Source organism: Micrasema longulum, unplaced genomic scaffold, assembly GCF_059751315.1.
Source record: "Micrasema longulum isolate JH-2025_06_02 unplaced genomic scaffold, ASM5975131v1 h1tg000132l, whole genome shotgun sequence".
Taxonomy (NCBI): Eukaryota; Metazoa; Arthropoda; class Insecta; order Trichoptera; family Brachycentridae; genus Micrasema; species Micrasema longulum.
In genome coordinates, this window is record NW_028277338.1 from 196,685 (window position 1) to 222,758 (window position 26,074).

At 30.7% G+C, this 26,074-nt stretch overlaps 1 protein-coding gene across 1 annotated transcript in view; it reads left to right on the forward strand.

Moving 5' to 3' along the window:
- LOC148284319 (adenylate cyclase type 2-like) overlaps positions 1 to 7,661 on the forward strand; it is a gene marked incomplete at its 3' end in the record, with an annotated part of 131,141 nt that extends 123,480 nt beyond the window's left edge. Inside the window, exon 4 of the mRNA XM_088241727.1 lies at positions 7,533 to 7,661. Within this exon, the coding sequence (XP_088097853.1) occupies positions 7,533 to 7,661 (129 nt within the window). The remainder of the gene's footprint in view (positions 1 to 7,532) is intronic.
- Positions 7,662 to 26,074: the final 18,413 nt, after the last annotated feature.

A 26,074-nucleotide genomic window follows, 5' to 3' on the forward strand; every position in this document is an offset into this window, starting at 1 on the left:
TCAATGCTAATGTTTAAATAAATATTAATAAAACCTACCTACTGTGGTGATGGCGAAAGTTTTGGTGTATTTTAATATTTACATGTTATGTAGTGAACGTTCTAAAGAAGAGATGGATAAAGAAACGGGTAAACTATAAGAGATTTTATTATTTACTGATACTTGAATATTAAAAAAAATTATATTGGATACAAATTTTTAATCATTAATTAAAAGCACATGATGGATCCAGTAACAAAACAGACCTCACATGACTTAACGTTAGAATTAGTTACTCTAAGGGATGGAATATAACAATGTAAATAAATCAATCAAAATCATTATTTATGGTGTGTAAAACTTGCAATTCAGGATATCTTTGAAAATTCATAAAATAAATCGATAGATACATTTAATACTTGTGAAAAGAAGCAAAATGTTTTTTAAGTAGCCGCTACGATTACATTAACATATTCCGGGTTCAATTCCTGGCAGGGGGGGAGGGGGTAAAACAATGTTTTTTTAAAGTGGTTCTACACTGCAATACTTTATTATGTCTGGACTGGCACTGAAGTGTAAGATCGACCTTCTAACCTTCCACGTAACAAACATAATCCGGATATGCTGCGATTAGAGTATCTAATGCAGTGTCCTACGCACCACAGGATAAGTATATTAAAAATAATGATATTTTGTTGTACAATTAATTTAAAAAACATGCTAAACTACGGCTTAAATATATATTTAAAAAAAAAAGGAATAACCCGCTAAGCCTTTATTTTAAGGCTTGTCAGGAGGTGGGATAGAGGGGAAATGGCAGGAGGTAATGAAAAATACACCACAACACCCGGAATAATTGAGAAAAAAATCTTTCTTAGATATTTTTCTTGCAATTGGTGGGAATCGAAACCCGCGACGCTAGTTTCACAGTTGGCCGTCTAACCAACTGCGCCACGGCGCCGGCGCCTGTCAATTGAAGACAACTATTGTAAATATTGAGTTTGGTTTCCATTCTTTCAGTTAATTTAGGCAATAATATTTAAGTACCCGTATGCTAAAACCGTAACGTATATTTCCGTTTGAGAAATATATAACACCGTAAAAGCATCACTGAATTTGTTTATTTGAATATTTGGAAGTAAAAAAGTATCAAGATATATATTTACAAAACTTTTAAAGACATTTTAAATAGAGTGGATTTTAGTTCTTCGGTTGTCAGTTGCAAGCTAGTCTGTTGTTGTCAACATGGACGGGTTAGTTCTTGGAAAGCTTTCACAAAATAATTTAAAAAATTTCACGGTAGAATCACGGTGGTATACCTTCACTTGTGTGTATGAGTAATACCGTGTTTTTTTCCGAAATGTGTTACTCTAACATAAACCTAATCGATACATCGGGTGAAAGTAGAAATAAATAGTTGAATTGAAATATTAACAGTTCACATCGCCGTGATTTTTGAGCGGATTTGTCTTGGTTTTTTGGGTTTTGGTGTTAGCAAGCGCTACTCCAAAGTTTGTTTAAACTCCTCGTTTCCACGTCATATTCATAAATCTCCGTCTCATCTCCCGTCATGATGCGCCGAACGGTGGTGCGGTATCGTTCATAAAAAGTATATCTAGATTTGCGTTGATCTTTTTGAGGAAAATTAAGCTAAATTAAACGAAATTCGCGGAATACACGAAGATTGACTTGTTTACACAGCTGCCACGAACAAACTGCATTACAGTCGTGTTAAAAATGGACATATATTTTCGTGATCGTTTTATCAACCTAAAGAAGAAACAAATACCAATATCTTACGCGCGGTTCTTTTAAATTCCAAACTCCGGATCATATTGAAACATAGCAGTATGTTGTAAAAGCGCTATGTGCATTAATAATAATAGAAATAATAATATTTGGCTGATTTACATAGCGCTATTTTCGTGAAAAATTACCTTACTTTACAATGAGGAAGTTCAGTGTCTTTTTAATTTTTTTTATTTGTTAGTAAAATATTAAACTAAGCCAATTTTTTATTTTTATAAATCGTATTATCAGCGCTTTGATTTTTTACGTTTTGTATTTCTGAAATAACTCCGCGGGTGTTCAATAACAGTTCTTCCAATTAGTTCGTTTACGGTGACCAAACCGGATATCCTTAAAAGCTCCCATATCATAAGATGGTTCATATGAACCAGTGACGTCATTCAAAGTAGTGTGTTTTTATCAAAATATTGTTTATAATTTTTTTCCTACAATTTAAGGTTTTAATTTTTACCGCGTGCAAGAAAACATTTTTGGTATACTATTTCCCGTTGGGCTAAAGTTCGTCATTGTATACTTAAACTTACATTCTAACTAAACTAAAGTGACATTATATTAACTTATTTAAAATTGAGAGTATGATAATCTAAAGAAGTGAAATTTTAGTTGGGATCTGAACTGACTGAGACGGCAAAAGCACGATCTCCAAAGTGTTTGGGGAGCGCCGGATTTCGACAAGTTTTCCTCTTCCTGAATCAAATTCTGACCTAAGAGTAGATTTTCTTTGACATGTATTTTCCCTGATACAAAAGTTCGATAGATATCTTAGAGCCATTTCATGAAAGGATTTGAATACTATCCAACAAAGCTTGTCATTTATTGTCTCTGAGCTTTTTAACCAGTCTAACTAGGTTTTTAACCACAAGATAACTATCTAAACAATAAATTGTAATCAGTCGGTGGCCGAGTATATGAAAGATGGATTATTTGTACTTAAATTTGCATATAATATATTTGTATACCTAAATGCCTTGTGTAACAATGCGATCCGGAATTTAAAACAAAAACGTTAGCTTAATTATTCATCATTATTTATTTTATCTCCTTTATAGTAATCACCATTAGAGGCAACAACAATTTGCAAAGGTTTTTTAAAATCTCGACGGCACTTCTCGTATGCCGATTTCGGAATGACTTTTTGCTCCCTTTACGATTTTTCTTTTATCTCCTCAATAGAGCAAGATAATAAATGCTCGCCCCTACGGCCACGCACTCAGGCTAGACTAACTGAAGTATTTTTTATATTTATTTAAAAAAAAATGGTAGTTTAGACATTCACAGGGTTATCTACCTGAAAATCCAATCCTTGTCTAAAAGTAATAGAACATTGCTTCAAATATTTTATTTTATTTTCTATGTAGTAAATCAGGGTGCATGAATATGTAAATGCTGATAAGATATGTTTATAGACAGACAAGAACGGTAAACAAAGTTTAACCAAAATAATCTAAACAAAGATTTGCCCCAAAGTTTAAAGCATAACAAACCTACCCTTTTGTTTTTCTTGTACAAGAATGAGAAAATATATTTACTTTATATCCACGTTTGCATGAAAACAAATATTTTGTTAACAAATTACAACAGGAAAAAATACATTTTAGAGAAGGTAATACGAAAGACTAGACATTTACAGGGCCTATGATCTGTCATTAAATGGTTTAAGTAGCCACTTTACAAACTTTTTTTTTTATGATAAAAGAAATATTATGCATTATAATAAATACTTGCGTTCTTATGATTTACCCAAATATTTAATTTTTAGGGCCATTTTAAACGAGTTGTAAATAACTCAAATAAATAAATAACTCAAACAATGTGTAACATTCATCATTTTTCCTATGTTTGAACATCCATATTTCTTCAATTCTTCCATCCGTTGATTTTGGTGAAGTTAAAAAACTGAACCACAAAACCAATTTCACAAACCAGCCAATGACAGGTCATAATCCCTGTAAATGCCTAGACTTTCATATTCCCTTTTCTAAAACGTTCTCCATCCCTGTTGTAATTTGTTAATCTTAATGACTGACTTCATAGGGGGTGAAATCCAGTCTTTTGTCTACAAATATTTTGACAAACTTAAAATATTGTAAACATATTTTGTGTGTGTATTGATTTTTTTGCTGTTTTTAAATCTTTTCCATGTTTTCATTTAATTACCAATACGTTTTTTGTTGAAATTACACATGATTATTATGAAAAAAATAAATATTTGCCCGAAGATCGTTATTAAGGTGAATTGACAGGTGTTTCATCGGAGATGGAGAACGATTGAAAAATGGAAAATAAACGTCAAGGCATTTACAGTCATAAAATCTGTGATTGGCTGGATTAAGTTATCACATTTTTTTACATCACAACATCATTAACATCATTACATCACAGAGGTTGCATTAATTTTAATTAACAGTTCTACTTGTCTGTCTTCAGCGGATTAAGAATACACTGTGTGTGAAATAGAACCAGAATCCCGGACGAGTGTTTTCGTCTCGATGACAACTTTCAAATGAAAATTCTGAATAAGGATATTGGGTAGAGAAAACTCCGCTTCATAGTGTAGTAGTTGGCGCTTTTGTCTTTCCCGCTCGAGGCCCTGGTTCAATTCCTGGGAAAGTCGACATGAAATATTTATTTATATATTGCAGTGTAAAGGTGCATAATACAGTATTTCATTGTCAAACGACTGGCACCTGAACCTTACCTTTCCGTAATAAATGCAGTGCCCTATACACTATCAGGTGTTGATAAGAGTTTGATGACAAAAATAATAACGTTATAACATTCACAACTTTTAAACATCCATATTCATAAAATTTTCATTAATATACACTTTTACATATCAACCATGTCGGGAATCGAACCTGAGACCTCTTGCATTGTAGGCAAACGCGCTGACCATTACACATGATATCTGTCGTGGTTGAGTTGAAATACTTATTTCATAGTCCCTGGACTGGTACCTAAAGCGTGAGACTGATCATCTTACTTTAATGTTACAAAATGATAAAGATACGCTTAGTGTACCAATGCAGTGCCCTATGCACCATTAGGTGCGGGAAGGGAATGATTATGATACATTTTTACACTTTAAGCATTTCTTTTTTTTTATTTACAAGTAACTGAAATCCCACCAAGACACTTTCTGTGGCTTGGTGGAGATTAATATTAATACCAACTTATATAATATCACCTAAATGTATGAAAAAATGATGAATTTGCAGATCTAATAAACAGCCACAAAGATCAGTTATATACATAAAACTAAACTGTTTTGTTGAAACAAAATATTTACACGTAAGCTAATTTTATTTGTATTTTTATTTTATTTGATTTATTTTAATATTCGCCCAATGGGCATTTTTAAGGACATATTTTTATACATAGAAAATTATTATAAAGAAAAGTAGAAACAAAACAATGGTATATTGTAGACTTTGTGGGAGTGGAAGCGGGAGAGAGGTGTTTATAATTGAATTTGATTCAGTGATCGTTTGAAAGAAGACAACTTGTAATCAAAGAAATCAAGACTGGTATGTTTGTTGGCAGTCCTAAGAATTCTGGGCATAGGGGAATGAAAACTATAGTTAGTTCTATGGTTATCGGTATGAAAGAGTGAGTTTTGGCTGAGGTTTCTAGTTGGGATATTTAATTTCATTGAGCTCAGTAGTTCAGGCGCATCAAAGAGTGAGTTGAGAATTTTAAATAGGACTAGAAGGTTGCATTTATTTCGACGGCCTTGAAGAGAAAATATATTTAAGCTAGTTTCTAACTCATTATACGTATTTGTGTCTCTCATAAAAACAAAACACATTATAGAATTTATACAATGGATTCAATATGACTAGAAATATTGCTCGTATTTATAATGTGTCTCAATCACATTATGAGGATAACTTTTATTATAAAAAAATAATATTTATGCTAAGAACTTGTTTTAGTGTATCAGTGTTATTATTGTACATGTCAGGGTAAGTGAGGATGTGTGTATATGTGTATGGGTGTGTTAGTATTGTATATATGTGACAATGTGCATTGAATATAAGTGGACTTATTGAACAATGATTATCCAATATTATCAAATTTTTTTTAAAACCTGAATGAGGAAACCTACCAACCACCTTATCGATAGATGTGAAATTGTTAAGAACGCTCCGGCCTAAAATCGAAATTTAAAAATATATTAAAATTCAAAAAAGTAATAAAAAACAAAAAAATACATATATGTAAGTACTCATATACACACATACAAATATGATTACATGTATGTAAGTATAATATGTAAATATTTAGGATGACAATTTTAGAACATTAATGATAAAGTTATTTGTTCAAATAAAATAAAATAAAATAGTTAAATGTTAAAAAAATATGTATTTCAATGAAATTGAATAATTATTCACAAAAATAAACTTTTGATCGTGTAGCCACTCTCTTATTTAGCTTTTGATACATTGTGAGTTAAATTTAAGTTATTTTAGCTACTAAACCATCATTATACGTGAAGCGTTTATTACGGTTATGTTTGAGAGGGTTTTTGAAATTATTACTATTTAATTATTCTAAAATTATGCAAATCCACAGTAATCCTAGAACTGGCAGAATTTAAAGTGTTTAGTACTGGAAAATTTTATCACTTTTTTGTCTGTAATTCTCTGCTGGTATAATTTTCTTAACTATAGATTACTGCAGACTTTGGATCATTTTAATATTAGTTTTAGTTGAATGTCCCCACGACTCTATGCCATATTTTATTATTATTTCTACTAATAAAAAGTAAAAAGTTTTTAGAATGCTTTTATGCTAAATAAAATATGACTTATAAGAAGTACTCACAAGAGTCCGCAATCGACCGCAAAGTTTAAATATTTGACAATCCCGTATAAAATTCTATTAAAACACAAATACTTTGTCTCCCTACAAATGCTTTAAGTTCGCAATTACATGGGTTAGAGATACCGCCATGTAAGCAATTTGTGCCATGGGTAATAATATTAGGCAAAACTTTTTTTTTGCATGTGGATATTTTATATTCAAGCATTTAGTATTTTTTGCATTTAAAATAAGACTATCATCATAATAATCTTACAACTATTGTGGAGTATTAAGTGTTAACATAAGATGTGTCCGCATTTTTCCAATTTAAAAAATGAGCACCAAAAGTAAAATAAAATGGTAAGAATTATACATTATTCGAAAGAAAATTGTGTTGTGTTTGCTTTTGCATTACATGTATTATTTTATTTGATCAAAATGAAATGTCAAGTAGATGAAAGTGAGCATTTTCAACACGTTCTTTAATACGTATTAAATCGAGGGAATAAAGCTCCCAAAGCTGCTCGCGATTTTTGTGCAGTGTACAGTGTAGATGCTATGAATTATTAATAAATTTGTAGTAAAATAATGATGGAGAATATATTATTGAGTACGTAAGTGTATTTTTTTTGTTGTGTCCTCTTGTTTTTTTTATTTTGGAAAAAAACGAACAAAACTAACGGTAATACCTAACACAAAATAAAAGCGTAGGACTGATCATCGTATAAAAAAAAATTACTTCTAGTTTCGAAAATTCTCGAGATTTGCTACAGTTAATTTACCAATGTAGTGCTCTATGCACTAACAGGTGCAAAAATGGAAAAACTAATGACACGATAAAATTTTGGATATTTAAAAAATATTGTTAAGAGTTATTAAATATACGTTAGGACAAGTAATTAGTAAATTTATTATATTTTCGTTTTTCTTTATAGGCTGTACACACAATGCTTCCTGTGTCTCGCTCTGTTGCACTGGTGATAGCCGCTCTACTGTCAGCAGCCCATCTCGCTCTTGCATTCGGTGTTGGTTTCCCGAAGGATGAACCGCTCTTTTATCAACAGGTATGAATAAAATTAACATTTAAAGCTGATTAAGAATCAAATTAGAATCTTTTGCTCAGATGCACCTTTTTTTTATTGCATCGAGAGTGTTCAGTACTTTGGAAGAGCTTATTAAAAGAAAACGCGGTCTGCCTTTTTTTCATACAAACGTACTTACGTATTTTCTAGCTAGACCATGGCATCAGAGCAGTGATTCATTTTTTTACATTGTATAGATATTTACTATCGGCGTATCCATTAGTTTTGTTTTTTTGGTAAATTGTTTATTTTATTTTTTTATTCACAATACATTAATTCAAACATTTATTGAGACACAAGTCCCAACTCCATGGAACCAAAGTATTGTGTTTACCATGGGAACTAGAACCATCCAAAAACGTTCGCAGGAGCGTTTTGTTTTGTGACTATTGGTGTTCACATATAATTGATGAAAGATGTTTAGTGTTATAATTTTTTATTTTATAAATTGTATTTATATTGTAATATCTTTTACTGTTTGTGAAGTGAAAATAAATAAATAAAAGCGCTCAGTTTTATGTGGTGTCTTCGAATATCGAAACTTTTTTTCAAAAACGTGAAGTATACCGACACAAAAAAGTTTATTCTGATACTGTTCCCAAAAATATAACAACGAAATGGGTACAGTTTTGAGGTGGGAAAAATGTAAAATCGAAATGTCAATTTTAGTGAGGCATAATCAAGCCGACGAGCAGTTGTCTTTTTTGCACAATATCGGGGAGGCATTTGCGAGAAAAACTATGTTCAAATACCTATTCATCAAAATTTTCTAGCACCGCATACCCTTTTAAGCTCTCAAGGACAAAACCTTTTTCAAGAGAGAGGTTAAGGACCGGATTTTCCTTAGCTGGAGGGATTTAAGTAGGAAACTCTTTGATGATTTTTTAGATATTTTTTTTTTTTAATTTCACGTTAATCAAATGCTTGTCTTTGTTCTTATCATATTGATGTGCTATGCCTTCTTTTGTTATAATATTTCTGATTTATAATATTTGTTGGACTACGTTGTTTTATTTAATTATTCGTCCTAACTCAATACAGGACTTTGGTCCCATGGAGTTGGGACTTCAGTCTCAAAAAAACGTAACTGCAGTAAACAAATAAAATAAATAACAAGGATTTTCTTTAAAAAATATTTATCCTTACCATTGATATAATATTATTACTTTTTCTTTTTTAAATATTTATTTTCAATTACAAATAACAAGTATTTAGGCGGTTTTATTGCTTAAAGCAATATCTGAAAAAGCCACTTCTCACTAACGGTTGAGAGAATACAGAAGAAGTTTCTTCGTTACCGGTACATGAGAGTATGGATACTACCCATGGCAGTTCCCATCATTGTTCCTTCAAAGTATGCTTGGTATCACAATTTTGCAGGCCAGAAGGAGCATTGCCTTACGTATGATAGCCTTTAAATTCAAAATGAATTAATTTATAATCCCAACATTTTGGAGCGCATAAAATTATATCAAATGTACCGAGCAACTATTTAACAGCTAGACAACACAAAACCATTTGTTCTTCCCGAGTGCAGGACAAATTTATCGTTGATAATGTGGGAAGAATGATGGTATGTTGAACAGCCTACCGAGAGAGCGGGGATTATCAGTTTAAAAAAATAAAATATTTACAATATTTTTTCTTTATATTTTACAAAAGGTATACATTAGTTACAAATACAAAATAAAACTATTACACTAACACTTAAATCATATCAAAAGATACATTTAAAAATCAAACGAATGAATTAAAAATAACAGCTATTTTTTTATGGGAAGATAAAGCTTGCACATATAAACTGAATAAAATAAATATAATCTCATTTTTTTATACACTTTAAAATATAAAGTAGGTATGTGGGACGAGGTAATGAGTTTTGAAGGAGACAGGAAAAGGAACTTGAAAAAAGATGGAATAGAAAATGTTTTTATAAAAATTAAAATATGTAGGTTCTAAGAACATATAATTATGTTTCAGGCGTATTTTTAAAAAGGCTAGAAACGTACGTTAATGAGCCGTGATTTGTTGTTTATGGAAGTAAATTATCATCAAATTATCCAAATAAGAATTATGTCCATTATTTTTTGGTTACGATCAAATCAAAAAAATATGATTAGATTTATTTTACAAAATTTATTTAGACCATATTTGTATCCCAACTAAACTTTGGCCTCATAGTGTTAGAGAAACGTCATATGTGAATAAATAAACATAAAAAAAAATATATATAAAATGCAAACATAAATTTTAGTTCAACCAATAAATGTCAACAGAGATTCTATTTTTTTTTTGTATTATGGCCTTAACTTCTTTTCGAAAAATTAATTAAAATTTATAACGATGTTTACTAATCTTTCATAATCAAATAAGTGCGAAGGTTTTCACGGTGACTGTTTTCAATATGTTTATTTTTTAGGTGATACCGTGTGTGTTGGATTTGTTCCGACGTTTCGGCTACCATTGCAGGAGCCATCTTCAGGATAAACTGAGTGTTTTGTAGAAAAAAGGAAACGGTACAATAACAGTTTAATTTGTGAAACAATAACTGTTGCTGCTACACCAATTTAATATCCGAAACACCCATCTTTGTTACTAAGATGCTTTATCTTACACACGGAGAGCTCGAGTCTTAGTGAGCTTGAAAAAATTAAATGTGTTTTTTTTAACCTTGGGTGTTCAGTACTGTAAATGTTCTAACCTGTTGAGCAAAAAAATCCAATGAATAGAATTTATTGTTCGTTCGGCAGTAAGTTATTTTAAGAAAACCCAAATATTCATCAAATTTATATGCAGATTATAAAATAAACACAGTTTAAGCTGCTCTCTGTTTTCTATCTTGTAACATCAGCTATATATAATGTGTTAACATAAGTTGTGATCGTTTTTTTCCAAATTAAAAAATGACCACCAAAAGTGAATAATAATAATAACAAATTACGGAATTAATATGGAAGTCTAGGAATTTACAGGGCTTAAGACATATCGTTGGCTGGTTTATGTGGCCATTTTACACACTGTGTAACATTCACCATTTCGCCTATGTTTGAACATCCATATTTCTTAAATTTTTCATTTGTTGATTTTAGTGTAGTTAGAGAGCTGAAATCTTTATTGTTGCCTAGTATGTGAATTAATTTAGTCAGATAAATCTCTTCACGTTCACAAGTTTTAAATGATAAGACGCATCGAACTACAAGACTCGCCTATATTTTTTGTTGAATTTTTTAGAGAAAACAAGTACGTCTTATGGTCCAAAATATACGGTAATTTGTTGTAAAATAATGAAGAAATATACATTATTGAATAATTTATCGTAATTTTTTTTTGTGTCCTCTTGGTACCTTTATTTTGAAAAAAAAGGACACAACTTATGTAGGCACCAAAATTTAGTTAACTTGTTTTCCTTTTTCCTAGTTATTTCTGGGTTAAACACAATGCCCCGTAATCAGTGTTAGGAATTCTAATATACGTTGTTCCTAAAATAATTCAATTAAGTTGGAAAGCTAGCTAGCTTCAGAGTTTAGATTAACCCGAGATCACAACGAAGATGGGTTTAATTACACATTTTAACCCTTGAAGTACAGAATCAAGATGTGTGATAAATAGCGACCCGGTAATTGAACTGTTTTCCGGAATGCTAATAAAATGGAAACCAAACATTGATGATGTGGTTAAGTTATGGTATTTATTAATATAAAGGGGTACGTTGTGAAAAAAAATAGTATGTAGAAATAAACACTTAAAATAATATACAATAAATAAACAAAAATAAAAATGCATAAAAAGTTTACAAGCACATATTATACGCAGTGGTTTCATACAATGATCACGCTAACATATTATTGTGCAAAAATAAATTATAGAAAGGCATGGCGGCCTCCGTGGTGTAGTGGTCAAGACGCTTGACTCACACACGAAATGTTCCGGGTTCGATTCCAGGTGAGAACACAAAAATTAAAATGTGATTTTTCTCAAGCCTGGGTGTTCTGTAATGTAATTCACCGCTGTAATTGGGTCTCCTGGCCTGTTGTGGTGCAAAAAAATAAAATAAAAAATTAGGAAGTTAGGAAGTTAGAAAACTGATATTTTTTTTAATAAAAAAAAGAAAAGCCCAAATTAAATCCAAAATACAAAATATGATTAAACCAAGTTAAAAAAGTTTTTTCGTAAAGTTTAAAATAACAATTAAAAATATATATAATATATACTCACAAAAAGATACAAAAGATACAAAAATAAAATTAAAAATATATATTGTAAGTACATGTCTATAGCCTAACAAATGTAAGTTACCGTTCACCGTCTTTGAATTAATTGAATAGAGTTGATTTACATAAACTATACTTATTTGTAAACTATACTTGTTTATTTTGTGTTCTAAGTTTAATTTTCTTTATTTGTATTTATTTCAATTGTGCCTGTATGCATTATAAGGATATGTGTTTACGTGTGCTTATGTGTTTATGTGTGACATGGTTGACATAAAATATTAATTTAAGAAGGACTGTACCCTGTGCAGGTAAAGAAAGTATCAAAAATTGAACAAACTCAAAGTATCTTTTGTTTGAAATAAAAGTCCTGACTTAAAATGTTTTGTTAAATTTGATATAACTTTTTATTTTTTTAATATCCTCTTTTTTTGTGGGCGATCCTATGTAAGTTTGATTCGTTCCGACGTTTTAGCTACCATTTCAGGAGAAAACTTAAAGAGAAAACTGTGTGATGGTCGCTTAAGTTCGTTTTTGTCCAACAGTCTATTTTTGACGGAATTGAGTTAAGTACAGGAGCTTTGAGAAAGCCTTTATTTATAAAATTAAAACAATAAAAAAAATAGTTTAAGAGTCTTTTCACGAATTTTCTCGTAAGTTGTGGTCATAGTTTATGCCTATTTCGTAAAGCTTTAAAGCTCTATTTCTGCAGATTTATCGATAGCTTAGTTCCAGATGGAGATAATTAGAAATAGCTTGTTTTGAGTAATGGCTGACCAAAGTTTTGACAGACCTAAATTGATTTGTAACAAATTAATATTTACATTACCGTAAGTGTTGTTTATTTGAATGTATTTATTAAAAATATGTTAGCCATTTCGTGTGCCTACCGAACCGTATCCACTGCCGCCCTGCCTGTTACTGCACCAGTAGATAACACATATACGGAAGGAGTAGATCCATGCTGGTCGAGGTGCGGAACTCATATCTGTGCCGTCTTTGTTTTGATCTAAGAGAAGGGGGGGGGGGGTAATTAATTATTTACTAAACAGGAGTTACCAGACGTGTCTGGGGCCTAAAGTTTTTGATTGCGGGTGCCCCCGTCAGTAGACATCTTTTGATGAGGACTTCCCTGAGCACAGAATATACGTCTCCTCTATTGCTTTCGCTTGATGAGGTAACATTCTTCAATAATTACAGTTTGCGTAGGTATGAGTGGTGGCATAAGATGGTTTGCAACCAGCAGTCTTTGGGTAAGTCTGCTGTTTTTGGGTGCGCTGCCGGTGACTTGTCTGAGTGTCACCTGGGGGCGTTCTGGTGCTCCAGAGAGTAGTAACTAACGTTTTCTATCACTGTTGACATAAAGGGGTTTAAAATGGGTGAAGGTTTTTTTTATTTATACTTCCCCTTTTCCCTACCTTGTGAACGATGAGGGGGGGTTTTAGAGCAACAGTGAAAGAGATATTGAAAGTTGTAAATGTTAATATTTGTTCGCGCTTTTCTTTACTGAATTAGGTTAGTAGAGTATGAAATATAATCAATTCGAAATAAAAAAAAAACTTGCTTGTGTGAGTGAATTCGAAGAAAGAAATTTAATCTTTAAAGCGGATTCGGGTATGTGGTGAATGCTTTCAATGTAAAATATGTACACAATAGTTACTTGTGTTAGAATTAAAGGTGTACAAATTATCACAACGTTTTAATTAGTTATGGAGTTGAGAGATTGTAGAGTTTATTTACTTCCATATAAAAAAAATGTCTTTTAGGAGAAAATCAATAGTTTTTAAGTGTTACTCCTTTTTAGAATTGAAAAAGGTTTTTTTAATACAATGAATAGTATAACTTAAACATATTTTTTTAGTTATCCCTCTATGGAGCTGAGGCATCCTTACGTTTTGGTCTGATAGATAAAAACGAATTGAAGAGACGTATTGTAGAAAAAAAATGTGCTTATATATTAAATTGTACCGTGTCGCAGTCGGCAGTAGGTACATTCCGTGTCATTTTATGAGTGTGTAGTGCCAGGAACCATGTAGAGTATAATTTCAGCCCATTGACATCATCATTGTTCACGTTATTGAAGTTTTCATGCATATATGAAGAAGGCTCCTGCAATGGTAGCCGAAACGTCGGAATTAATCCAACTTACACAGTATCACCCAAAAATGATACACATGGATGAAAGTGACCGTGAAAATCTACGTACCGATTTTTTCACTTTGTTCAGATATTTTTTTTTTATAGATTAAATACGTATATTTATATTAACGTTTTCCACCACGTAAATGATAAAAAAATTTGTATGTACATAATGGGGAGTGACGTCTTACAATAATGTGTTTTCTATTTTTTATTCGTAAATATTTTGAAAATAAAGTAAAAACGTAAAAAAATAATAAATTATATTCGGCATTATTAATCATGTTCTTACTTTTAACGCATGTTAAATCTCCATTCAACTCTATGCACGTTAAGTTCCACTCTTTCTATTTTACTTCCTGAAAAGAAACCTTTGATGCATCAATGCTTCACTTTGTAGCACCTTCCGGTGGCTTTGCTCTTCGGTCTTTGCTGTTTACTTCATATCTTGCCTTTCTGCTATTCGCTCTATGGTTCAGACTTTCTTGGCGAACAAAAAGGACGTAATGGCTCAAGCTGAAAAGGACTTTGTTGAATCAAGAAGTTAATGCAAAAGCTTCCAGATGTCTCTAGTTTAATTTTTACTAGTTGAAAACAAAATAAAATTTATTGCAAACGAAAGGAAAAACGTTTTCGAGACGGAAAAACGAAAGCGTAGACATTTACAGGGCTTATGACACGTTAAGTGGTGACCACTTACACCGATCAATGACAAGTCATAAGCCTCGTAAATGCTTAAACTTCCATATTTCCGGCTCAAAAATCTTTTCCCTCCATATGGCTATAAATTTAAATCTCGGGCCGCGACTACATTTGCTATCGTTACCGGCACATATCGAGACAGTATAAAGTAAAATCAATATTAATGTACAAAAAAAAATATATTTGCTATCTTTATCGGCACATATCGAGACAGTATAAAGTAAAATCAATATTAATGTACGAAAAAATATATATTTGTATGAAAACTTAAAGTATTTTCGTCGGTATTTTTTATATTTTTTATTTATTTATTTATTGGGGATATCAACAGTAATACATAAAAAAATACAACAAATAAAATATACGGAGAATAAAACCAATGACAGATATCCACAGAAAGACAAGTACTCGGTACAATACATGTAAGTGTGTTTGTGTTAGTGTAAGTGTGTGAGAGGGTGGGTGAGTGGGTGTTATTACGGATTGAGGGTGGACATGTGTGTAAATATTATTGCACAAGCGTCAAAAATATAAAAATATATGAAGTATTAAGAATTAGAGATAAAACAAGATTTTATTATAGTAACTAAGCATAAGGTTTTACTAATATATTGGTTGGTTGAAAGAAATTGCCATTTGGCTATAAGCCCGCCAATGTATAAATAACATTATGTACGAAAAGTTAAATAAATAATAAATATCAGAAAAAAAAGTTGGTTTAAATCGTTTAAATTTTGTAACCTAGAATTAAACATGTTTAGAAAAAAAAATTTACTTCGTAGATAAAACTAAAGATAAATGATAAACTTCCCATTGTAATACGTATCCTGGTAAGTGTAAGCTCCATATGAAATTTAAGAACAAATAAGTGCGTTTTTTTTATAAGCAATTATTTAATATTGACTTAACAGTACCGAAGTTAATTTTATTAGATATTTTGCTACAGCAGGCCTAGAGATCGAATAACGGTAGTAAATTGAGATCGATTTTTATGTTCTCAGCGGGAACTAAACCCGGAACTCTCCTTCCGTGAGGCAGGCATCTTAGACTTTGCACCACATAAGTCGCCCTCGCTGGAACATTTAATATGTCATTATTTCACTGATATTTTTTGATAATTCTTATTTGGCTATATCTTATAATTTTTCGCGAACGAGTCAAATCCCCTACCCTGAAAAGAGGACGCATCTCCACTCGATTTTCTTTTAAGGTTTTTACCCGAGAGCACAATTGAAGTCGAAAACAGTATTTGTGGGTTTTGGTTATATTTCTTTATTAGAACTTTATTCTTCATCCGCAGGACACAAAACATTTTCTTTCGGTATAATACAAAAATAAAATAAGTAAAAATCAACCATCTACCCATTTGTGTTTTAAACTTGTTTTAATCTTCCCGTTCCAATTGTCGTATAAGGTTGCATCTTCCTGTTGGATTACAGTAGGCGGGTGAGGGGTGAGTGTGGAGTGGGGGGTCGAATTTTATAGCCAGGGACGTACTTAAAGAAAATATGCGGTTGTTGGAAGTTTTAATAAATATGTATTTGAACATTGTTTTTCTTTCACTATCTCGCAAATGTCTCCCTAATCATCATCATCATTCCCTTTCCGCACCTGATGGTGCATTGGTATACCAATCGCAGCGTACTTTGATCATTTTTATTACATTAGGGTTAGATGATCAGTCTTACGCATCAGGTATCAGTCCAGGGACTATGAAATATTCTTATGTGAAAACACCGTTTTAAATAAATATTTCATGTTCACCATGTTGAGAATCGAACCCAAGACCTCTTGCGTGGTAGGCAAACGCGCTGACCATTACTCCACGAGGCCGACTAAACAAAAAAAAAACATAAAACCATTTAATTATAAATAAAAGCTAATCAAATATAAGAGTTGAGATCCGTACATTATGTAAGGCTGAGACAAGCATTATCGACAAAATCAAGAAAGGAGCTCTGCGCTGGTTTGGACATGTAGAACGAATGGACAGCGAGAGAACGGCTAAGAATATTTACAATGCGAATGTTGATGGATGCAGAAATAGAGGAAGACCGAGAAAGACATGGCATGACCAAATCCAACAAATACTTAAAGATGGACATGTCAAAAGTCGGAATAATCGGCGCGCGTGCATGAGAAGATGTATGAATGTAGAGGAAGCGAGATCTGTATGCAAAGATAGAGTGTTGTGGCGTTCTATCCTCTCTGCCTACCCTTACGGGGAAACGGCGTGATGGTTTGTTTGTTTTGTTTATCTATTCATTTATATATTTTTTCATACATACAATTTTTTGTTCACTTTGCCCAGCTAACAAAGGTACAAACCTCGTTCCAAGCTAGGCACTTACATTTTTAAATATTATAAAAGTTGAAAGAAAGAACTGACAAATAAAATATATACAATATATAAAACAAAATATAAACTTACTCGTATGCACATATTGATACGTAGGTACAGGTTGTTCATTAAACCCTGTTACATCTGAAACCACGATGATCAGTATGAGCAAGAAGACATATAAGCACACTAAAATGATTTTTTTGAACGCATAAATTTTTTAAAAACAACATATCAAAAAAAGCAAATAGTTGCTTACTTCTGCAGGGGAGAAACGAGGAGGGGGGAGGGGGAGTCTGATGCGCTTACAATCGAGCGACCGCGCTCCCCTCTCTTCTCTCCTGCAGAAGTAAGCAACCATTTGTTTTTTTTATGTACTTTATTTAAAAAAATGATATTTGTTCTCAATATTTTTTTTAATATGCTAATATGTCTTCATGCTCATATTGATCATCGTGGTTTCAGATGTGACAGGGTTTAAAGAACACCATATATATATACACATATTCATATATACATACACATATATATATATATATATTCACATACATATAACCATGCGCATACACACACATACATACGTAAAAGATAGACAATTTATTTAATATATGCAAAACTTAATGATTGCCATTTGAATTTTTAATTTTTTTTCTTTATTTTTATATTGTATTTTTAACATCCAGTTAGAATCTCCAATCCAAGGCATTAAGTAGGTAATTTAATTTAATTAATTTATGAACTATTAAGTGCAGGTAAACTCATAACAATGATGATAAATTGAATGATCATTTGAACCGGGCTGTGGTCCCGTGGTTTGTGTCGCGGACTCGCGGATTAGAGCTCAGAAGTCCGAACCTCACTCTATCACAGCTTAATTCCCTTTTTTAATAGCGAGTGACTTAAAAATAATTTAATAATAAACACTTAAAGTATTTTGCATGTTTAAAGTACGCCCTAGTACACAACGAACGCCGACAACCGTAGTAGGTAACACTCGTTAAGAGATGGGATTGCTTTGTTCCAAGTTTGCACCTATAGCTTGTAAGATTCAGAGTTGTTTAAAAGAACGAAAGTTTAGTCATAAATAGCTATGGAGTGTCTCAATTTTTTTCCACAGTATCAACTTGAGCAAGTTTTACAAGTTTGATAAATGCCATTTCGATAGAGAAATTAAAAATATGTTTGTAAATTAACAAATGACTTCAAACACAATATATGCAGATCGCAAAATAAAAAAAATAGCAAAGGGAAAATACTACAAAAGGTGACTCAAATATATAATTAGGTGATACTTTGAAACAACTCATGCCTATGAGTACTTGCTCCGACTCATAAAAAATCATGTTGAGTCAGAACAGGTGAATTCCTGTACCCCGAATCATCGGAGCATGAGGCAAGCGTCTTAACCATTTCTCGTAAGCGTCTTGTCTGATTTCTCGACTAATGACATAGTCTAATATTGATGATAACATTTTATAATGGAAAAATGATTTTTTTTAAATTATTTAATTATATACATATAGAGACAAACATGTATTTTACACAGAAGTAGTAAAAAATATTAAATGTTTTTAAGAAGAAAAATGAAAATCATATTTTAAAAAAAACAGTTAAAAAAAAAACATCTTTAAAAAAAAAAATCTTTACATATAAGTATTAAATATACGGGTATACTATACATATAGTAAGTACAAATATTGCAGTGGAAAGAACAGAAATGCATTTCTAAATATAAAAACAGCTTTATCGTTTTTTTTATTAATATTTATTATTTTATTATCAATTATATATATGTACGCGAAAGTATGTGCATTAGTGTATGCGTATATGTTCATGTGTGTATGTATGTGTATATATATATATATATATATGCATGTTCGTGTGTGCATATGTATGTATGTATGTGTATGTATTTATATACTTATATGGATGTGTGTGTGTATGTATGTTGCATGTGTACATTTAGATACATTTTTATTTCTTTAATCATTATTTTTTATTTACTTACTATTTCTTCTTCTTCCCTTCCTTCCTTATTTTCCCATCACACTTCCTTTCACCCCTAGCGAACTGTACGTTTTGTTTTTTTATATTTTTGTTCCTATATGAAACCCATTATTGGTCTTGTTATTTGTTGTTATTCTTTATGTATTGTTTATTACTATGACTGTGTTGGTTTCAAAAAAAAATAAAAAATAATAAAATGTATTTTATAAAAAAGTAGCGAAAAATTCAAATGAATTAATAGAGTAAGAAAAATAAATACAAATAATCGTCTTGACATATTAGTTAAAATATATGAGTACCTATAATAATACACACAAAACTTGCAGTGGAGAGAAAGTGCATTTTTTCATATAAATTAAGTTAAAAAAAACTTTAAAAAAGAAGTAATAAAAATAATAATTTAGAATTACAGATGTAAGTAAAAAAAAGGTACCCAATTCAAATGAACAGAGTATTATTTAGGCATTTCAATTTGAAGGAAGTAAATTGATACACTGCCTTTTAAAATTCAAAAGTGTTATATTAAATATATCTATATTATTTGCGTATTCATTTGCAAATTCTCTTAATTGGCGAATGTGCACTATATCTTGTTGTAGATACATTTACATGGAAGAGTTTATTAAATCGGGTAACCTGGCCCGTAACCCGCAAGTTAATTAGTTGTAACAGCTAGGAAAAGTCAAATATTGAATTTAATATTTTGAATAAAAATAAAAAAACCATCCATTTAGTTTTCTTCATCTTTTTTTTGATCCATCTCTCTCCCCCTTCAATTCCCATCTATTCCATTTTTTTCCCATCTCTTCCTTAGGTTATATCAATAGTTTGATGTATATTCTTGCACTCTTTACTGTATAATTTTGTTTTCTTTTCCTTTTTCTATCATGTAATTTATAACGATCATGTTATAAATTACCCACTGGGCGTAAATATAAATAAAGAATAAATCGTATTTCTAATATCTTTTCAAATTAATACTTCGCGTTCGTGCTCATCGTCGCATAGTTTCGTCACAGGCGCGGCGTCGATTGCATATAACTCCATTTTGTTCTACGGACAGATGTGGGTTGCGAAGGTTGTAAATTATTTTTTAATTTCCGATTGCCATACGTTTGAGTACGAGTTCAAACGTCACGTATGTTAATACCTACATAAATATGTTCTTATAACTGAACAGAAAATATAGATTTCTAGCACGTTTCAACGAGAAAAATCTTAATATAAAACGGTGTTGAAATAAATTAATCCGCTTAACCTTTGGAAAACTATAAGTCCTTCGTGTAAAAGTAATATTGATTTATTTACTTACGCTTGTAGGTATTTTACACAAATATTTAAAAGAACAAATATTAATTCATTCATTGTTCCATGTCCGCTCCCCAGTTGGAGCATATGGTGTCCACAAAGATCCTCTAAGCATCTCTGTCGTCAGCCAACTGCTGTGCATCCTCCCAAGTCAGGTTCGCGTCCCGTAGTTCGGACACGAACTATCGAAGAACAGTCAGCAGTGGACGTCCAGGAGGTCGAGAACCTGTTGCCTTGTTAAGTTGGCAAGCGTGGTTAAGACTCTCAAGAGGCATCCGCAGCACAAGGCCAAGCCAACCGTATCGCTTCCGCTTGATAACAGTTGAAAAAATAAAACAAAAGATCAAATGTATAGAAAACAAAATATATCACCGTTGCAGCAATTTATTTATTGAGATTTTTTGGTACAAGCACTGAGGTATAATTAAATACAGGTGATGCTTACAACGATAATTTGAAATTATGTTCTAAAAAATGATCGTTGTTGCGTTAACACTGCCGTGCAAAACGTTTAGTAGAGTAAAACAGACTAACTGTCTATTCCAGTTTACTGTTATTTCTAAGCTGTATATAACCCCTCTTTTACGCTGCTTCAACTTTACAGACTACAAGTTAAGTTTCGGAACTTAAATTGAATGGAACGCAAGACGGGTGCTTAGTGCTGCATCTGGTGTGTACATATATATCAATATGTATATGGAATTATTTAAATTATTCAATTGATCAAAGAAAACCATTGCATAACATATGAGACAATTTAGTTTCAAAGATTTCCAAATAAGGCGCAAATACCAAAATACAATATACCAAAAAAAAAACAAATAAAATAACATCTGTTCAGGCATTAAAAACGTTAATAATCTATCAACAAAAATTGAGGAAAAAAAATACACTTTTCAAAAAATAAATTAACTGTTAAAAAAAAAACCAACAAGTAAAACAAACGACTTTGAACTAATATCAAAAATTTTAATTAAAGAACTTTAATTACTTATATAACGCGAGTTAGTTTTTTTTCGAGAGATGAGTGTAAACAAAATAAAAGTATGTTGGTTCATTGGTTAGTATATAAAAAATCTGACTTTATAGTCGATTATATTATGAATATAGGTAAACAAAAATGAAATATTCTTTATATATAGTATGCAACCATAAAAGTACTTCACATAGGGAAAAAAATATATCATTAAATGGCTAAACCAGAAAAATTACGTACAGTTAAATTTGTAATTGATAAAATGATGAAGAGAAAATAAAGAATATATGAATTAATGAAAAAAATATACACATACATAATAATATGTACCGTATTTTGCTGACGATAAGACGCATCGGACCATAAGACGAACCCCAATTTTTGGTTGAATTTTCAGATTTCAGTTGAGTAAAATAGTGCGTCTGGCGAGTGGTCGGAAAAATAAGTAAGTTAAATTTCTTAGATTTTCAAAATCAACCGAACCGTCGGTAAACAGTACAATGACACGATAACCCAGAAAAACTCATCGTGTTATATTGGCAGGCCAACGCACTAACCACTATTCACTCGATTTCCCTTTTCAGATTTTTTTTCTGAGAGTAGTGATCGAGTCAAAAACCTTCGTTCAGGGTTCTGGTTCCATTCCACGTACATAACTGTATTCTTCCTCCACCTGGGCAAAGAATATGGTAACATTAGATTTCGTCATGTAATTTATTACCATTTTGATGGTTATATTTGTTCTCAAAATGATCAGATGAACCAACCCAAAAAAGGAAAAAAAATATACAAAAAAATTATTAGGTATTTTTAGTTAAAAATCATATTTTAAATTAAAAAAAAGGATATCGAAAAAAAATTTTGAAAAATAAAAAACACCTAGACCAATTTAGAAAAAAAAAATTCTTGGACTTTTTGCTTACAACTGGCTGAAATCGAACCCGCGATCCAGTTTTACAGTTGGTCTAACCAACTGCGCAACAGCATAAAAAAAGTGTTATTTCATATTATTTTCTATTTTTGCATAGCTCTGATTAAAAACACCGTTTAATTTTTTTTTTGTAATTTATATATGTTATCCTAAAAATATTTATGATTAAAAATAAAATAAACTCAGTATTGTAAGACGTCACTCTCCATTATGTGCACAACAATTTATTTTTTTTTCTTTTGGGTAATGGGAAACGTTAACGTGAATATATCTATTGATTCTGAATAAAATTAAATTAAGTAGTAATATTATATGGATATATTTATTTTCTGAATAAAAAATATAATAAAATAAATATCTCATGAATCTAATAGAATTTAAGATTTAATACATACTAACATTGTATTTTATTAGGAGGCTCTTAAGTTGAACTCTATTAATTACATGCATAACACGTACACATGTACCTATAATATGGATATAAACGAAATGAGTTTCATTATAAACTCGATGGAACGTTGTAATATAAATTATTATAATAACTTTCGTGTTATGAAGTTTTTAATTACTTCCTCGACAAGCTTAAGGGAAGTAAACAACTCTCATACATTAGTTACTCCGCAAATTAACACCCAAGTTGCCTGCATGCTCCACACGCCAATAAAAGGCTTGCGCATTAACACCGCTATAGTGATGTTCCCTGAAAGTGGCGCGTATGATTAAGCCTAAGGTATTTAACCCCATCCTGGCAACAGTATTAAGTTGATGTTTTCAGTTTTTTTTAGTATTGGTGCTAAGTTAATTTTATTATGTGTTTAAATAACGAGGTAAAGAAAATGGTTGTTTATTTATTTTTACATATACTTGCGGACCCGACAAATGTTGTCCTGCCCGAACGTTGGCTTGCCTGCTATTAGCTTTGAAAAAGACTTTTCATTGATAAGTAGGTACCTAGGTACTTGTTTGTGATTAAATTCCAAAACTAAAAACTGTTAATATTCAAATATTGAATTTAAGTAGGTACCTTGGTAATTGTTTATGGTTGGATTCCAAAATATAAAATAAATATTTTTTCTAATATGGCATTCTTTTTACAAACGCCAAACTCCGATCTTCTCAACAACAACTAATGTAGGAATCCGATTTTTTTAATTTATTGAATTTAATATTATATTAGTGTTACGAAAAATCCAATAAAAAGAAATCAATTATAAGGAATTTAAGGAAAAAATCTGATTGAGATCCACGAAAAACAAATGCTGTTTGTAAACGTTCAAAAACAAACTTTTTTAAACACAAAAAAACAACATCTTTCCATTTTTCCTCAAATGCAACCCTGGTATATCGACGAATAAAACATTTATGCTCCTTACTTCTTTTTTTACATATTGTACTGAAGATTTTAATATTTACGAACACGCACAGCGCAAAGATCTATGTATATATCTCTGAAAACCACACGTAAATCGGTTAAAGCGTTTAAGGAGCGGTTAAGGAGTTCGGTGACATCACACGTACAGAGAAATTATATATATAAAGATATAACACAGGGCTCTTGGTAAGTTTTTATTTGTAATATGAATATTAGGATAAATAATTGAAATAAATAAAGTAGATAATATGAATAATAGATAACATAAAAAGAAAATAATAAAAAAAAAAATAAAAAAAAAAAAAAAAAAAATAAAAATAAAAAAAAAAATAAATAAACAAAATAAACAAAATAAACAAAATAAACAAAATAAACAAAATAAACAAAATAAACAAAATAAATAAAATAAATAAAATAAATAAAATAAATAAAATAAATAAAATAAATAAAATAAATAAAATAAATAAAATAAATAAAATAAATAAAATACATAAAATAAATAAAATAAATAAAATAAGTAAAAAAGGTCAAATAAGTAAAATAAATAAAATAAATAAAATAAAATATATAAAATAAATAAAATAAATAAAATAAAAAAAAAATTAAAATAAAAAAAATAAATAAAATAAATAAAATAAATAAAATAAATAAAATATAATTCATAGAATAAATAAATAAATATTGTGTAAAATTTATTAATAATTTGTTCAAAACGGCCTCAAAATTAATAATAATATTTTAATTATAAGAATTGAATCATTTCACTTTTCAATAATAGATTTCCTATAAATAATTATGTAAGTTAATGTCAGACTTTTCCATTTGAAACCGTTCAATTTGATTCCTATCTTTATTATTCAGATAAATAATTTAGAATGAGACAAATGGAAGAAGATTGAGGTTTTCATTTTATCTATGTGAGGGTTCGTCGGTATTCCTGATTGAGTATAAAACGTACTTAGGGGAGAAGGTAAAGTAACCTAATATTCATATGTATCTGTAAGTGAGGGCAAGAATCCAATACACGACCACTTTTTTCTTCGGTTATTTGCTTTAATGTTTTACTTAATAAGTTCACCTGAGTTTATTTTAGAATTTTCAAAAAATATTCCGACATGTTTGACGGTATGATTCAGAAAACTTTTTAAACTATTCGTTGTATTTTATTGGTGATATTTCATATATTTAATTATGACATTCAACATGCTGCCATGTTAAATCGTTTGATTGTCATTTTAATTGAAATGAAAAAGTTTTATATCAATATATGTGAGCCGTGGGAATCAAGTTGTGACCCCGTGGCTAGTGTCACGGACTCACGGATCAGAGGTTTAAAACTCACCCCTTTACAGATTGATTCTCATTTTTTAATGGTGAGTTTACATCTCGTTGAAAATGGCCCAAAAGTTTAAGAACGCAAATGTTTATTTTAATTTGAAATGCAAAACTTTCCTTTCACACACTTGTAAGAGTTCTCTGGAAATTAATTCTGTCTCGGCTGACCTATTATTGTATTCGAGATAGTGCAAAAACAAAATCACACATTTCAAGTACAAAAAAAAATAATTATCAAACTATTCAATTGACTATTAACAAACTGCTTATACGAGCGGATGTAAAACTGCTGTCAAACACATAATTAGTCCGTAACCTCAGAATCTCTTCCGGAAGTTAAATAAACACGGGAAAATACGTAAGTAATAATATTCTCAGTTAAGATGTTCTGTTACAATAGGTAGTTCGGACTTCAGTATAAAAACGTCTACGCAGCTACTTTCCTTTTTACTCTATTCAACATGTAATAATTACACTTCAACCCCCAACATTGTTTCTTCTGTCAACTTCCAACTGGGTAGAAGCTTCCATGCATCAACATGCATCAAATCCTACACACTCTTTCCAGATTCCTCTGACTGTCTCCTTCCAAACTCATTACCTGATCCCTTATGAGGAAGATGAGGATGTCCCAGGATGAGGACATCCTTTAATGTGTATAGTATAATGTTTAGTACTTTTATTAAGTTAATATGTGCAAACTTTATCTTCCCATTATAACAGATTTAATTTTAAATTGTTTTTTTTTGTATACGTACATTTTTGATATTTTTGTTTTTAAGCACAAATTTTCAATTAATTCTTCTTTTGATCAATCTGTTTTTCGATCGGCTGAAATATATTATTTTTAACAATAAGTCCTTATTCTTTGTACCTGAAGGTTTCAAAATAAATACATAAATAAAAGGGTCAAATTGCTTTTTTTAATTGAGAAAATATTTCGGTTTTTGGAGACTGCACCTCACTAACCCGACTAATGATTCGATTGTGCCCCGTAAAATGTACCAAGAAATGAATAAACGTACAGCGTTCAGATTGAATTCCGTGGCTTGAACCGACTGAATCACCTTAAT